Source organism: Polypterus senegalus, chromosome 1 (genome assembly GCF_016835505.1).
Source record: "Polypterus senegalus isolate Bchr_013 chromosome 1, ASM1683550v1, whole genome shotgun sequence".
In the NCBI taxonomy this organism is placed as follows: Eukaryota; Metazoa; Chordata; class Cladistia; order Polypteriformes; family Polypteridae; genus Polypterus; species Polypterus senegalus.
Genome location: NC_053154.1, coordinates 31,673,628 through 31,692,266, shown reverse-complemented (window position 1 = coordinate 31,692,266; position 18,639 = coordinate 31,673,628). Strand labels below are relative to the sequence as shown.

The following is an 18,639-nucleotide window of genomic DNA, read 5'->3' as shown; positions in this document are numbered from 1 at the left end:
CAGTATGGATACAGTCATGAGCTGAAATGATTGGCAAATCAAATTACACACCATAGCTCAAAGAAGAAATTTGTACAGTTTTGCAAGAGGGCTGGTAGTTAAGTTTGCTCAACATGCTGAGACTTCACAAGTAATAATGACTCAAGCGATACTGGCATGGAAATCGGAGAGAAAGACAACACCAGGCAGGGGTACCTGTGGAATGAGGACCATAAGAGAATTTCCAAATACTATAAACAAAACAACAAATGGTAAAGTATCCTTGTAATACAATTCCAGACAGAATCTATGCCAAGACAGAACTTCTTTAGGACTCACACTATTAAAATCATTACCTATGTCACATATTTTTAAAGTCACCTATAAGTAAAGTTAGCTTGGTTGACAGCATGAATAAATAATAATAAAGATATATGAAAAAAAAAAAAAAAATCAGAAGTAAAAATCAAAGGTTTACTAAAACTTGTTAAAATCATTGTGTGATGGTGTACTCTGAGGAAGGTGCTATTGACACTGACATGTTTGTTCAATCCAAACTATTAATACAGATTGACAAGGATTTAATGTTAGCAGATTCTAAAGTCAATGTCACATTACATAACTTCTAGATGGAAGGAACGTCAGATTGATGACCGAGTTGTTGATCTCATTACCCGATTCAAATTTAACTACTAAAAATCACACCAAATGTCAAATTAGACAACTGCGTAATGACTTTCCAACATAGTTTCACATTACAAAAGTGTTACGAGCATATCCATTATTCTGACAGCCAATAACATTCCACCTGACACAGTCAGTGTCCATGCAATGGCTTTATAATATTTACAAGTTCAGCTGTAATCACTGCCTTTTTTTTTTTCTTCCTTTTTAGCCATTTTGTCATGGTACATAAAACACTTAATATCAGACATTAAAGCCTTTCTTCTGTTTATCAAGTCTAAAACACCCATGTCTCTTATTACTCATAGCTGCATTATATGTATTGTACTTCTGACTGAGCACTCATTGGTTGTCAGCTTTCTCTCTCACAGACACACAACCCACCCCTACAGCTTAAGACAAATATCAAACTAGTTTGATTTTGTTGGAGCTAATCTTAGACTGGTTGGGCTGTGTCATTGGGTATGTCAGATTATGGGAGTGTGCTGCAACTGCCTCTAACCCTTTACGATTACAGTGATGAAGTCCGCAAATGGAGAAAAAACAAAATTGAAAAAGTTGTTATAAAGTGACAGGGCCTTAACAGGAAAAGCAATATGGACTTCAAACTCAGCTTTACAGAATTCACAAAGAGAACTATTAAAATAAACAATGCAGAATTGTATACCATGTACTTGAGAACACCTAGCAGAAATTATGACATTCCTATTAGAACATCCATTCAAAAAATTTATTGGGAATGTGAAACAAGCAACAGTACTTGGCAACTAAACCAACTTCGCAAATAAAACATTGGGATACCTGAACTATTGGTAAATGTTGTTTATGAAATACTTTATATCCTCATTTAAAAACCACCATCTCTTGACTACTGGATTCTTAAGTTGACAATGTTGTTGCTTCAGGAATAAGACTGGCCAGTTTGGTGCAGACTTCCTTCTATGTGAAGTGTTTTATCCTTTCCTCCCCTTTAGTCTGGAGTGCGGTCTATAATCGATAAATAGGTCAGTAGGAATTTATATATATTTTATCTCCTCCAATCAATTAAAGCCACCAGTAATTTCTGAGTCATGTCGATTCTCCCATTACTTTGAACATTGCTTAGTTAAGAGGGGTATTTGTTACTCAATTTTCTCATTCTAACCTTGGTAAATTATTTTGGTACCTCATCCAAGATGAAGCAGAGACATCTTGAGTTTTCAGCTTTTAGTTACATGAGTTACACGCACTCATTTTCCCTATGTATAATATAATTTATTCTGTTATGGCTTCATATATATACACATATATACACACACTTGTAATAAATTGTAAAATGTTATATATTATCTAAAACTTCCATACAAAATTATTCTTAAAAGTTACATGGGCAGACGAATTGCAAACTTGGTGACACCAACAGAAAGCAATACTCCGCTCTAAGCCACTTTGAATCATCTGTTGAAGGTGACTCAGACAAGCATTCCCAATTCATAGTCACATGAAACCAACGTCACTTTTGAATTGTCTTTTTTCTGTGGAAGAGGTTAATCATTTGTAGTAAATGGCCCTTCAAAATGTACAGACTAAGCATTGCACTGACTAAGCACTGCAGTGACTCTTATTTCACACACTGTGACTCCACTTGAAAGAAAACCGACTTAATTCAGAGAGTGATTAACAATGCAGCAAATAAAAGGCAAATATAAATATAAAAAAAAGGTGGCAAGTGCAAAGCTAGCTAATCACAAAAAAATGAGAAGAAATGGAGCACATCAGTTGCAGTGGACAGAAAACCCTCTGTATAAAGGAAGTCAGACTGGCTTCAATTAATTCCTCCTATCTCCAACATGAAGGGAAGCTGCCATCAAAGTGTTTGCGTTCTGGAGAAAGGACTTATAAGAACAAAAAAGTTATGGCACATCCACCACCAACACTTGATTACAACATCCTTAAGATCAACCAATATCTGACAGAGCATGCAGCACAACTCTTGGTCCAGGCTTTGGTCTTGTCATGTCTGGACTACTGTCATCCAGATTCTTCTGAAAGCTTGTCAAGGCTTCTGCTTCAAAATGATTGGATAAAATAACTAAACTGACATATAAATAGATAAAATAAAATACGTCCCCTTATACAGTATAAGTGTAAGTGAGATTCTGAGTATGTGTTAGGGAGGCCTGCAAAGAGACTGGCATCTTGTCCATGACCAGCTCCTGTCCTGCACCCAGTTCTGCTGGGATAGGGTGCACCACAATCCTGAGTTGGATTATCTGCGCTGGAAGGTGTTATGTTAGAAATGGAAGGAAGGGAGGAATGAGGGAAGGAAGGAAGGAAAGACTATCTAAAAACAAACCACCTCCCTATCTTACAGCACTAGTGTAGGAAACAACCCCATTAAAGGTTGAAGTTTATCACTTAACACACCGACAGCAGTTTAATTTGGGGTCAATCTAAATGCATGTCCTTCGGTTACGGGAGAAACCTGGAGTATATAAAGAAACACAATGCGTAAATAGCAAGGATCAGAAAACTCCAAAGAGGAAACACCCCAGAGAGTAAATGAACCAGCTATGCTACCTATAACAATAACTGTTCAATATTTAACACTTAAATTAAAAATCATAAATTAAACTAAAAGGATAGCACCCCCTCTCAAAGTTCGAGGAACCAGGATTTATTTTACACTCAAGCTCTGCTTAGATTTGACTCCTTCTCTTTGTCAACATGTTTTATTTTCTGCTCCAGTACCCCAAATGTTTTTAACTGTCTGACCCGGTATGAATGAGTCTGGGTTTGCGTCCTAAACAGGGCTGACATCTCATCCAGTGCTAGTTCTATTCTTGTACAAACTACTACTACTACATAAACCAGCTCCATAAAACTCAGTAACAGAAAAAGCAGGTTCAGAAAACAATGTAAATTAATTAAGTTTACGGAACAAGACGGTAAAACAAGTCCCTTTGTAACAAGTAAAAACAAAAATGCCTCAGGCATTGCTGGAGGAGTGGGGTGTTGATAACATTATATTTATTTAATAACGTCCAAAATATTTTAATATGGAAAACTGAATTACTAAGAAGCAGAAATATTTTTACAGTGCATACGGTGTATCTGACTGGTAAGGCAGTACATGTCCTAACAGATACCACACTAAGACGTAAATTCTTATGGTATTGCAATCTAACCTGAATGACGAGTTTTCACCGAACAACTCACCAGGCTATCATAATTGTTCTGAAGCCAAATGTAACGTGTTAAAGACAAATGAACAATATGTGACTAGATGAGGAAGTCTTAAACATTTGGTTAATAGTCGTGCAACTTACAGGAAAATCCATTTCTAATGATAACATTGCATTACTGAGTTTAGTGCCTTGCACAATAACATCATGTCTGCTGACACAATTCATCCCAGGTATACTGGGGACAAGAAGATAAATACAGCAGAAATCTATACATTTTCCCCTGGAGACAAAGTTCTATCTATCTATTAAGGAGCAAAGTATAAGTTGATAATGAATCTAATTACAAGATGCTTTCAAAGACATTGTGAAAGGATTCTTCAGTCAAAATGAGACCCCAAAACCAATTAAGGGTCTTCTATTGAAACATCACCAGTCTCTATCCCTATAACATACATTTTAACTGTGACATCATCCTCCTCCAGTCCTATCACATGAGGGATGGGATAACCTTGGTCTTTCAATCAGCTAATCCACCTTCCATGATGAAGGGATTTAAAACAAAAGAGATTAAAATGTTTAAACACCAAATCTAAATAACATTCACAGTTAAAAGAAAGAGAAAACCAGAGGTATCAATGCAAAAACAAAGAGAAATCAAAGCATATGACATCATTTGCGTAGACTTTCCAACAGCCTTTGATGCAGTGGATTAATTTTGAAGATAAAAGCCACTGGTATCAAAGATAACTTAAAAATGGATTTTGACTTGGTAACTCAAGTCAGAGACAAAGAGTAAAGATAAGAGGAGCATTTGATAAGGTAATCAGTGGGGTCTCTCAGGAGTCTGTGCTTTAAATGTTACTCTTTCTAAAGTTGGCAACGCATTACATAATTTCTAGTCAGAAAGTCTATAAAACTTCACGACTGTAGTTGCTAGATCTTGTTGCCTGGAAGAATTCAGATTAAATTGACTAGAAATCACAGGTAATGACTGATTGCAAAACTACCTCGCAACTTCTCGGCACAGTTTTAAATTTCCAAAATATCAGGAGCCCGCAGCATTCTAGCAGTCAAGAACGTGCTGCCTGACAACACTGGTGTCTGTATGAATATTCCTGGTATGGCAAGTTCAGCTACAATCTCTGACCCTTGGCCCCCACCCCATGCATCCCCCCCCAACCCTTTCAAACATGACAAATGTGAGATGTCAGACAGAGATGAGTATCTTTTCTATTAGCACAGTCCAAAACACTAACTTCCATCATTTTCTTGCGGCCACATTTTATGCACTGTAGTTCCAGGTGAATTGCTTGTTGGTTGTCAGCTCTGGCACACATATGATCCCACCACAATAACTTCAGACAAAAATCAATCCTGCTTGACTTTGTTGGGTAGAGTTTTAGACTGGTTTCACCGAGTCACTGGAGATGTCCAACTACAAGACTGGTGGCCAGATGAGTACGCCATGACATTCCCCAACTCTCTGATATTATGTAAATGAAGGCTATTACTGGAAATCACGGTAAAACTGGTGTAGTGTGAGAAGGGCTTAAGTTATATTGAGGACATTAATTGTGATATATAGTTATTAAACTAGTAAAATTTTATATATATGCCTTATATATATATGAGAGAGAGAGAGAGAGAGAGAGAGAGAGAGAGAGAGAGAGAGAGAGAGAGAGACTGGTCCAGATCTAATTATGCAATTTTCATTAAGCTATAACTTAAGTTTATTACATAGAAAATCACCTGAAAAATCCCGGACCATCGACTGACTAATTGTCTTCGCACCAAACTGGAATCGTCCCCACATAAATCAAAGTCATCCAGACGATCTGGATCGGCATAATTAGATCTGGACCACCCTCTGTGTGTGCGCGTGTGTGGTATATATATATATATATATATCTTGTCACACGCGTGCGCATGGGAGGCAGCTAAAGGGCTTGAGTGAAGGCTGTTCTGAGGCATGACGGGATGTGGCAGAGTGCACCGATTCTTTTTCTCCCTTTCCTGTAGAGCATCCCCGGGAGATTCCACCTGGCTCTCTTGATGTCACTTCCGGGACCGAGCCAATGGAAGTAGACCTTACCAGCTCCGGCCCCTCTGATGTCACGTCCGGGTGTGATCCAATGATTGAAGACCACGTGCCCGATCCTTATGACCTCACTTCCTGCCTTCCCCTTTAAAAGCCTGCCCCTTTTCCTTTCTCCCTCAGTTCTGTATTGGACTCGGTTTTGAGCACAACAGTGCTACCATTTAAAACAGACGATTTGCAGCCAGGATACCACATTATACGGGTGGCTATCCCAAACCTTGATATGTCTCATTGTGTGATATATATATTTATTATATAAATTGTATTAATTAAAAGAATGGGCAACATTGACCTATAAAAAGCAGCTTATTGGGGCTTAAGTTGACAAACCATTCTCATCATCTAGGTACTGTGCAGAAACAATTGAAAAGGCAAATTAAATATTAGATTATAAAATGTGTTAAATGTAAAATCAGGAGATGTTATAAGTATTCCTACTAATGGGACTGTATCTGCAGTCGTGCGAGTAGCTCTGGTTACCACATTACAGATCAAACTCAGCAACTCTACAAGCAGGCCAGTGAAAAGCAATCAAGTACATCCCTGGGCTGAGGGCATGTCCTACTCGGACAGCACAATGGAAATACACCTCTTTTAGTCTTAAGCATAGAAGGACTAATCCAGATCTTCAAAGTTCTCAACTGAGGCAATAAAACAGACCCATCCGTATACTTAGAATTCTTTCAAGACTGAAGCCTTCACACGAAAGGTCACAGGAATGCAGAACAAAGAATCAAGCAGCATAGTGAAAGCAGAAGTCTCTTCAAACTATAAAAAGGTATCTGGATGAGATACTGAGACAGCCTGGGCATTACCTAACGAAACGAGCTTGACGACCTGAATGATCTCCTCTTACATTTTACTGTATGTGCCATAAACATTCAGAAATAGCCAATATCAGAATGTATACAGGGGATTCTTATATGAACGAGGGGTTTCAGTATGAAGGGCCTAGGTACTTTCTCAATCTACTGTGTATCACATGTGACCAGTACACCTTTTAAAAATAATGGTTCTTCAATGGCACTTTACTGGATGTGGGGTTTCTTACAGAACCATTGCTTAAGAGAGATATTTCTTATGGGAAGCATTCTTTGCAAATGAAATTGGTTCTTTGGGCTTTGAAAAGGTTTGTCAAATGTGGACAAAACAGAAATCTTTATTGTATAGTATAGGTTAATTAACAGGACATCAAGACATGAAGAAACCACGAACATAGCCTATGTTATTGTAGGCAGCATAAGTCCTTTCAGAATAAATAACCCTTTCATATTTCAAAAATCTTTTAATCATGTATACTGATTATTTATATTACAGATCTAAATAAAGAAAGGCTCCTTAAGGAAGTATCATGTGGATGGTTCTTTTGGGAACCAAACATGGCTGCCCTCTGGCAGAGTTTCTTAAAGGTTTTTTCTAGTGACCTAATCTTGGCCTTCTTAGTGTCACAGAGTCCCATCAGATCTCTGGGGGATGGTATTCCTTTTGGAGAATCACTGCCAAAAATCACAGCAGAGCAATATTGATTGCTTACGCTACCTGTAGCAAACCGTCACGAGACGCATTGCAAACCTTATGTAACCCTTTCCCATTAATAACAATGGTGAGTCACGATCCAGCGTGACCAAAAAGGCAGCAACCCACAGAGCCCATAGTTTAAGAAACCATGCCCTATGGCATCACTCTGAAGATTCACTGTGGCACTTTTTATTTTAAAGACTAAAAAGCCTGACTAAGATCATCACCCTGCGCTTCACCCCCTGAAATTAAATAGTCAATGCTCTCTTCAGGGTTTCTATTAAAAACAAAAAATGACAGTGCATAAAGCTGCGGCACAGTGGACAATGGTTGCACAAAGCTCCAAAAGAAAAGGACTCAACCTTGGCCCAACCACCATGTGTTTAGATCATCTAAATGGCACTTTAGCTGCAGACTTTGATAACACTGACCGACTTTTACTTGGCACAGGGTTAGATGGAAATAGACTGTGCATTAAGAAATGTGAAGCATTTAAAGAAAAAAAAAAATCAATAAATCAAAATGTATTTATAAGACTCCTCCATCCTTTGTCTCAGTTACATTCCCCAGATGAGAATCCCACGAAGCAACAGCTTAACCCAGACATACATGACTCTCTCTGGACAGGGTACACGACCATGGGGCCGATTTACAGATGGCAGACATCACATGTACTGTCTGTGACAGGAAACCAGAGACTTCATAGGAAACTCACTCAAATCCAGCAACAGCAGGCAAATGTGTTAAAAAAATGCCCCAGTCAGTAATTAGATTGGGAAACTATCACTGTGACAAAATCAAGTGACACGTTGTTTATGTCATGCATCACATTATAAAATAGAGTAGCTCTTTACTATTAAAAAAATGAAAAATTAAAAACTGCATCTTGTATTGCTCTGATCGTGCTTTTTTTCCCCCAGTAGGTGGCCACTGCATACTGGAGGCAAATATGGCAGCAAGAAACCCAAAATTAGGACCAACTCCCGGTCCATCCTATGGCATGCTGATAAACAATCACGGACTCTGAGGCATTTCAGAGTCCAAAATCAAAATAACTGGAAGAGGAAAATAAAGACAAGGAAAAACAGGCAAACATATCATGGATGGCACACTAGAGAAAAACTGAGGCAAGGGTCCAAGTGCTGCAAAGCAGCCAATTTACCTGCGGCACTGCCCATACAGTATTGATACTACACGTTAATTGCTTGTCTCTTTTTATTCTATTATTCAAATGACAGGCGTTTCTTTTATTTATTAAGTGATGCATTCACTTTACTCCTAACATTTCTTTGGAAGCCCAAATTGTTTTCTGTTGCAAGTTTTTGGCTTGCACTAACATGTCGATAAGAATCCTGATCTGACATTACCGCATCATCTATTACAGGAATTAACTTTAAAATGATTCTTCAGGAGGGTGCAAATCAAACAATTACCACAATAATTGTTTACAGTTTCTCCCGTACAGACGACTATTCCATGTATTCGCCAATTTTAGTTCGTGATCCCGATAATATTGCTAATTTACTCTTAAGTGTATCAAGACGTTTAGCCTTTATGGCACTATCTGTATTCGAACTATCTTGTATAGACTAAATAAGAATTGTAATCTGGTTGCTTTGAGCATTATGCGTGTGTCCTTGGTTAAGGTCTTCCTAATGTCGAGTTCCAGTATAAAGTGAGACAACACGAAAACGAAACAATAGTATCAAAATGCGTTGTGCAAAAGTCTGTGGGGGCAATCTTAGCGTAAGTAGCGTAATTCGATTCTAACTGCCCCGGGAGAGACGCTACTCGGCACAGATGGCACCACAGCCCCTCCGCTGTGCAGCGCCCGAGGCTGAGCCAACAAAGCGTCTTTCTCCGCTCTGCTCAGCGATACCAATCAGGATGTGGGCGAGGCGACACTCGCAAGCGCTGCTCGCAATACACAAGCGGCTTGGCTTTAGATAACCAGACACGCAGCTCTTCAGCAAAGTTCTTCTTTTTTATGGGAGTGGCTAAGCGTTTAAAGAGAATACACTGCTAGCTAGTGTTTGAATTTTAAAGTCGACGATAACCGTGGAAAGACCCTCCAGCTTGAACATTCAACTTAAGTACCTGTGCTCGCACTTTTCACACTTCAGCAGAAAACTCACTCGCGATCACAATCTAAACTTACACTTTATGCACCCATATAACAGTAAATACACACAAACATCCACACATCGAAAAAAGGGCAGCAGAAAATAATGCATCCATCCATTTCTAAATCCAACCATTGTGACAAAACCGTTTTGCGAAACTTTTGATGTTTCACGAATACCTGAATGGCACTCAGTAGAGAAGGAGAACATATGTAAGCAATGATAAGGGCTGTCCAAACAGAATGTATTCTCAAAATTGGGATATTTTTACATATTATTTGAATATTTAATGTGAAGTATAGGAAAAGAAAGTGAGCATCTACTAAAAACAAAACCCAGAATAATCAGGTCTTCCAATCAAATTAGATAATTTTCAACCTTTGTATTTGATGTGCATTCCCTGTAAGGACAAAGATCTTTTGGGAGACAATATGGCCAATTCCAGATGTTCAAATTCTTTAGAAGAGATATCCATTTTTTATAAAGCTTAAAAACAATTGTCAAATGTCTGGGCTTCCATTAGATTGCTACCAGGCAGATAACACAAAAACAGAGAAAAAAAAATCTGTAATGTCACTACTTTTCCTAAGAGGTGGTTGGTGTCCTACTAACATCACTGCAGAAACTCCCAAAATTTTGTTCAATAGGATGAAAAACAACCCTAAAAAGGTGCCAAAGTTGTTCTTCATTGTAATGTCATAAGGGAACAATTATTGTTTCCCAAAAGAACAATCCAGATGAAGGTTCTCAAAATAATCTCTCTTCATTTAGAGCCATAACAGACTCCATAAATATCTATATGTAGATGATAAAACTTGTGAAATACCAACAAGTTACTGATTTTTTAAATTTTTTTGCTGTAACAAAAGATGGGCTCCGGTCTTCTTGACTTGTCAGCATCCTGCTAGGTACCCAATAAATTAAAGATTATCTGATTTATGAAAAGATAAGGAACTAATTCAATGTCCAATCAACCCATTTGAGATGCCAAGAACCCTTTGCAGAATTAAATGCTTCTTTGTCAAAGAATGGTTCCACAAAGAACAACACAGTGCCATTAAAGAACCATTATTTGAAAATAGTGTGATAATCAAGAATATACAGGAATCACTTGCATTTGTTAAGGTCTGTGAAAAATTGAGTAAGCTACTATAAAGTTAATCGCTACACTGCACTAAACATCTTGCCCATCTCAAGCCAGCTAATGCCCATTTGGATGTCCCACTGCAACACTACTGAATCAATGATCCAGACAGATGGGACAGAAGTTGAATTTGAGAACACTGAGGCTTGCAGAAAACAAACTCTACACACCAACATTAAAGGCTCAACCCAGCTCTGAAGCATACTGGAGACAGCACCATGATGTGGTGTTCCTTTGCTACCTTCCATGACAGTTTGCAATTACCAGAGGAACAGTGATTTCTAAACTGTATTATCAAACTCTGAGGGAATATGAGGACCCCTCATGTGAAGCTTCAAGGAAGGCATCCAGCTGTCTTGGTAAACTATGGAATTGAGTGCTGCATTCAGCGGTTATGACAGAAACTTAAAATAAGATGGATAATACAAACAAAATAATGGCCGGAGAAAAACCCAAGACAAAGTGGTTTTAAATAAGTAATAATACTTTTAAATGATCAAGTAGGAGTTCTGCCCAAACTCCTATTGAAATGGCAAGACATTCGAGAAACAGAAAATGGGAAAAGCCAAAACACCTCCTAAATACTGATTATGTCTAATCAGCATACCAAGAAGTGTTTGGTTGCTAAAGGAGGTTCCATTATTTACTAAATCTGAGGGTTTGCATACATTTTCCATTGTTAGCCTTGAATGCATTTAATAAAGATTTGGCAAAGCATAACTGAGAGCAGTAAGGAGACCTGGGTTCGCTTCCTGGGTCCTCCCTGTGTGGAGTTTGCATGTTCTCCCCGTGTCTGTGTGGGTTTCTTCCTGGTGCTCAGGTTTCCTCCCACAGTCCAAAGACATGCAGGTTAGGTGCATTGGTGATTCTAAATTGTCTCTGGTGTCTGTGTGTGTGTGGCACCCTGCCCAGGCTTGGATTGACTCCAGCAGCCCCCCTTGACCCTGTATTAGGATAAAGCGGGTTGGAAAATGACTGACTGACTAATTGAGAGCACATTTTGGTTAATCAGATAATCATTACCTTAACTAGTATCTTTACAAAACGATCAGACTGTATTTTATAAGAGCAATCCATGCAAGAATCTTGAAAGTTCTACAGTTGCTGATAGTTTGGTATATTATTCTATTTATATATGACCATTGGCAAGGATGCTTGAAAAAGAAACATATTGTTGATTACTATAAAGCACGAAACAAGAACAGAATAAAAATTAAAACTAGGGATTTGGGGAGGGGGATTTTAAAGTCTAATTTCAGATCAGTGAAGACAAAGCCTCAACTGAAACAAGACAAAGTACAACACAATTGGGCCCAGTGGATTCCATTTTAAACAGTCATTTACAGGAAACGGTTATGGGAAAGGTGAGGGGTTTCCTCATGACAACTGTAATTAATTTAGCCCCATTAAAAACATCACCAACTAAACATTTAAAGATCCAAAATATACTTTAATCTTATTTATAAACCCATACTACCAAATAAAAATACTTGTTACTATGGCAATCAGTTAGCTTGACTTGATAAATTAAAATGAGAAGCTTTGAACAAAGCAGTAGTAAATGGAGTATTAATTAGTCATATAATTTAAACACAACCTCAGAAATCATAAAATGCTTCTTATATGTGGCATCCCAAGACTATGAAACACACTCATACACATCACTCAACCAGTATCTCGAATGCTCACATTACAATCATGAATCCCGTCCAGGACTTATTCCTTTCTGGATAGTTCAGAGTATTTAACATGCAAATTGTTGACTTATTCCGACAGCCCTCACTCTGTGGAGTATCAAACATTTTCAGGTTAGGGAGCAGGTTTTTTTTTTGTTAAACAATCATCAATACTTCTTTCACACTTCTCTATCGTCTTTGCAGAAGTGTGAAATCTTATGATTACCATCAACATACTTGACGCAACTAACTGGTTTTTATACATCGCACACATTTTGATAAATACTCGGATACTGCATGGCATCATCCAAGTCACTTTAAACTTGCGGTTATCTTGCAAAATGCGCGTGGGAGCACAAAAGTCTAACCGTAGGCGGAGATACAAAGAGGCACAGCATACATGAGAACAACACAATTGCGGTTTCAGCATCTTAAAGGCAGACGTGCTTATACGATTAAGAACTTGCTTTACTGTAATGTAATACCAATAAACCCAACAAAAAAGCAAGAAGAATACCAAAACAGATACATTTTCACAAGGCCAAACGGAACACTATTAAGGTTAAGCTGTATCCAATTGTCGAATTAATAAGACATAAACACACATGCAGAACCCACCACCGAGCATACTTCCAACAATAGCCAGGGCACTTCAGTTTGTTGTTTTTTTTTTTGTTAATTTTCTCGTTTTATTAATTTCCTTCCTTACTAGTTGCGTCCAGCAAGATAACGTCACAGACACAGATGAGCACTTACCGCAATTTAAATGCCTGTTAGTAATCCGCAACACCCCCACCACCGGCTCCGAAACAGGGCGGTTCTGGGAGACCCTATTTCGAGTTGAACCTCTTTGAATCCGTAAGGGCACAATTCCATCTGAAAACTGCAGTCCATCGGACAGTCCCACTGTATCGGTGCCGCTTGCTCCATTAGTTACAGAAAGGAGGTTATTGTTGTCTCCAAGCCGATGCTGCGGTACATCTGATGTAAACGTGCTCGGTTGATTCGATCCACTGTCACGCTCTGTTCGTACGTCCGCGATGCTCTCCCCAGACCGATTCGGTTCATTCACTCCTTCTAAAACTCTGTCACAAATGGCCAGATTGTCGAAACTTTTAGGTCTGCATCTTCCTGTCCTTCTGTGGTGGTTCAATTTTACTTTATTTTTCTCAAAAATTGTATTAGCTGTCTGTGCGCGGCTAGACTTAGCTCCCATATCTGTGAACAAGCACGCTACAACATACACACTTGCGCTACAACTGCACTTGAGGAAGTACAGAAGTGCGCTTTGTTCGCTTCTGGATTGACGTCAGAAACTGGGGAACTTTCTCTGCCAATCGCCTCTCGGAAAGAAGTTGTTTTAAAAATGCACCACGTTTTTTTAAAGGTAAAGGACTCGTATGGATTGCTTCTACCTCCTGGCAAAGGCGGATGATAGATGGATAGGAGAAATAAAGAGACAATGTCATGATAGATAGATAGATAGATAGATAGATAGATAGATAGATAGATAGATAGATAGATAGATAGATAGATATTAAAAAAACAAATTACACTGTACATACATACATACATACATACAATATATTTTGAGTCATGTTGTTCTTAGGCAGGTTATAAAACAGAGAAAAGTAAATCTGTGAGCAAATAAAGATTGAAAGTGACTTTGTTTGACTGCCTGCAAAGTATTTCGAGGATATGTACAATACCATTTTCAGTGTTTATATAGTCTTTCACTATATTTCTATTATACTATAATCGTCTACGGTATTTATTTATTTAGTACATTTTCTTGTGCTTTAGATGTTTGAAAATACCATACGATGCTGCTTGAGCCAACAACGCAACAATAAACTCGAGATGGGACAACAGACTAAATCAGGGGGCACTCATACACAACGCACAGACCAATTTACATCAACAATTCACATCTGAGAGTGAGTGAGTGTGTGTATATACAGTATATGTCTTGGCAGATAGGTTCAGATTACGGACATGTAATACAAAAAGCGTGTTTGAAGATACATGGATGGAAATGCGATTGTTTGTTGAAGAGCAGATGGTATTCAATTCTAGACAATAAAGAGCTTCTTTTACGAAAACCTTACCTTAACCATAAGGGAATGTTACATTATAAATGTATATTTGAATAAATTATAATAATTTAATATATATCTGAATTATCGCTTTATACTACAACCTATTTAAACCTATTTGTTTTTACTATAGAAATATCCTTATGTTACAAATCTTGTATTTTAATCTGTGAAAACAACTTTTTTCAGTTAAGAATATGACTGCCAAAAGTACATTTAAATGTTTTATTGTAAACTTTTACTGTACAATGTATGTGAAGCTCAGTTTGGTCAATATTGACTGTGATTAGTTTAGATGTAATTTGCATTTTTTCCTTATGTTTATTTATTGATGCTTGTGTTACTTTGTATGGCCTTGAGACGGACTTGGCGGTTTTCTCCGGCGTTTCTATCTGTGCAGTGCCTAACGCTGATATGACATGGCACTGGCACCTCACCTAGATTTTTACTATTGTTGGCTAATTCTAAATTGAAAGAAAGAATGAATATTTCTTAATTACTTCCATATATTTATCTGCTTATTTTCCCATTTTGTTTGATATTTAAAAATGAAATCTCCATGGCAGTCACTTTTACATGATTGGATTAAACCCAATCATTAAATATACAAACAAGAGGTGAGTCACAGATTTAACCAAATTAGTGTCATAAAACGTTTTTATATTATTTCTTTCCACTGCAAAACCAAGCTAAGCCGTCCTGCAAATAGGCTAAAGGCTAAATTGTATTTCATATTTTTCGTGTGGAATTTTTTTTAAAAGGTATTTTATTTTCGAAAAACTGAACATTACGATGACATTTTACTCGATCAGGCAAAAAATAATAACCTGACAGATATAAAAATTTACTTCGAAATAAATGCAAAGAAAACAAAGTAAACGTTAAAAAAGAAGCAAAATCAACCGCAGCTTTTCACTTCACAAAATATTGGAGTCTAAACAATTCTGTTAGAAATTTGAATCACTTAGTTCTAATTTTCACTTGATTCTGTCATAGTCTGTATTAGTCGAGGTTTGCCAAAATTTTCTAATATACAATTAACGTAGCTTTCAAGCGATTTTCTCGCAAATAAATGATTATAATATTTTAACATTTTGCATTGTCTTTTAATGCTAAAACCCAACGTGGCGCCTGTCCCACCGACACTGTTCAGTTTTCTTCAGCTACTGTAGCTTTAAGAGCGCCATGTGCTTCTCTCTCCAAAATTCCAAGTTATGTGGTGAATGCTGCACATGCGTCAGCTGTGTTTTTCTGCAGGCATATTGTTGGAAAAGTGTTTGGAAATCCCCTTCGAATATCCTGGAAGTAATTTAGAGAAATGTCTTTGGAAGTGTAGTCGCTTATGGTAAACGTCGTGAGAATGACGATCATGATGATTATACAACATACAAATTCTTCTTCTTGTTATTATTATTATTATTATTATTATTATTATTATTATAAGTAGCAGAAGTAGTAGTAGTAGTAGTAATAGTAGCGGAATTGGTATTATTACATGCGAAAATGTAGCTTGCAATGACTTTCTTTTTATTATACGTAGTAGCAATTGTTTTTACTAACTATCCTAATGTTCCGATGTTTAAACTGTTACCTTTAATGGCGTTGACATCTAATAACTTAGGGACTGCATCACATTACAAACAAATGTATAGCTTTATCATTAAGGCAAAATGAGATCACTTATTGTACGGTCATGCACGGCATTTTTTCTAAACAAAAGGGAAAGCGCAGCATGTTTTTTGTAACGCATACTCTCTGAAAACGAAAATCACAACAATTTAAAGTCGTAAGCAATTTCTTTCTTTACTATTTCGATGATTTGATTTCAAAAACTTTGTAAGGATCTAATCAATAGCATATGATGAGGTTGCTTGCCCCCAATACTACGCCTTCCCCCTGCGAAACTAGATTTAGATGTGTTTACACGGGATGAATAGATATGTTGACAGTATGTACTAGATTTACCTTGAATAGAAATCCTTTTTCAAATAATCATTATACTTTACACACTGGCCTAAATGCACTTGCACTGTAAAAATTGTAATACATAAACAAATAAATATTTAAAAATGTGTGTCGTTAATTTGGCCTATTCAAGTTCAAGTTTCTTTCTAATCCAGATACAGGGTATATGTTAAAACGAAATTGCATGCCTTTATGGACCACGGTACAAATACAATGCAACAAGACCGCGTGTACACCATTTAGTGCAAATACAACATACAGTGCATTTAAAAAAGACAGCGTTCAGTAAATTGACAAAGACAAAATAGAGCAGATCAATTGTAACCGGATAAGTAACAGCTTAACAGTCGCAACATTATTTTTTTTAAAGTGCAATATAAACTGATCACAAATGTACATCTGGAAAGTATACCACACATTTGATTTTGACAGTTTTCAAAGATACACACAATGAAATATAATGTAAAGTACATAGTTCAGCAGCGAGTAGCTGTGGGTGTTAAAGCACTGAAGAGTCGAAAAGCGTGGGAGAAGAAAATGAACAGTTTGGATGAACTGGCTTGGATACCGTGGTCTGCTCTACGGCGGGAGCTCAAAGAGCCATGTGTGCGAAGGGTCAGCCACAATGCTGGACGCCTTATGGAGGCTGTGTGTTCCTGATGGCACCAATGATGCCCTAAGCAATTCCACAGTTCCCATACCAGACCGTGATGGAGCTAGTCAGCATGGTTGAGATTTTTGGGGTGTGGGGATGTTTAGTGACGGGGACTTGCAATTGTATATTAAGTCTTAAATGTTATGTCTGTTTTTCGGCTGGTTTGTAAAATCTGAAGGATAAATAAACATGATGTTATTGTTCTTCAATCATAAGTCTGAATTCAGTACCCAAATGCATCAAGAAAATATTCCGACATCAGCAAACAGGATAGATAGATAGATAGATAGATAGATAGATAGATAGATAGATAGATAGATAGACAAACGCATCAATTGTAAAATGAAAATTGTGAAAGGTCACTTTTATTTTGGACTCTCTGTGTGTGCATGTGTGTGTGTGTGTGTGGTGTGTGCGTGTGTGTGTGTTGCCGTCCTTTACAAATGTCTGTCACACGACATTATGTAGAACATGACGGCTGCCTGCGTTTTTTGTAAAATATAATTCTTTTGTTTTGAACCTTACAATTCTGCATTTAAATTCCCTATTTAAAAAAAAAATGTTTACACGTGAGTATTCAAAAACAAGCCATTCTGAAATATGCAGTATAAAAACAATGCATGTACACCAAGAGCATGATCTTTTGTATCTAATTCAAACTTTTCTTCACCCTTAATAGGTTTTTAATAAACGTAACACGTCTCAAATGTAGTATTACTATACACGTATTCGGATTATATTCAGTACTTTTTGTGACATTTCCATTAGGTCGTGTATTATCGTTAGGCTACCTACCATTTCCATTCATTGTCCTTGAAAATTGTTCTACCGAATCTGTCAGTCCTGCCTCTTTATTCCGTTTTCCTAGTTGTGTATTAATTCATTTTACTCCTTATTGAGATTTTTACTTTAGTGTTGTTTACAGTTTTATGTTTTAATGTTTATGGGTTTGCAGATAAAGGAAAGTTTCCAGGGGCATGGATTAATAGACCATTCAATATTTATTGTGAAAACAACGGAACTCTCATATAAAAGCCTCAGGGTGTAACTGACTTCATAGGTATTGCTGGCTGTAGTTGCACTCTGTTGACAATTTAGGAGACCCGATTTATTGTTAAAACATAATTTTAGATATACTACCTAATTTCTCAATGAAGTAAATTAGGCAGACATTTGCACGCAGTTTTTTGTAGGTACGTCGTCACCCTGAAATTAATTGCAAGGCGTGTTCTAAGATTCTGTGATTGCAAAATTGACCCTCGCTCCTCAGTTCGATTACATTAGCCATGTCACACTTAGAATTTATTGCCCTTTAGTGCAATCAATCAATCAATCAATCAATCAATCAATCAACAAACAAATAAATACATTTCCCCCACTCCATGAAATTAAATCCAATCATGAATTGCCACCATCAATAAGTTACGTTAATCATAAGGTACGTAAAGGGCCATAGTCGTTATTAAGCTCTAGTGGGAGTTATAACACCATTAACCTTTTCATTTTTTCTGTCAAGTTAGCCTGTTCAAATCCT

The 18,639-nt window shown here is 37.3% G+C and overlaps 1 protein-coding gene across 1 annotated transcript in view; it reads right to left on the bottom strand.

Moving 5' to 3' along the window:
• Positions 1 to 13,666, bottom strand: part of LOC120523884 — a 50,601-nt gene extending 36,935 nt beyond the window's left edge. The window contains exon 1 of the mRNA XM_039745581.1: positions 13,146 to 13,666. Within this exon, the coding sequence (XP_039601515.1) occupies positions 13,146 to 13,605 (460 nt within the window). The 5' untranslated portion in view covers positions 13,606 to 13,666. The remainder of the gene's footprint in view (positions 1 to 13,145) is intronic.
• Positions 13,667 to 18,639: the final 4,973 nt, after the last annotated feature.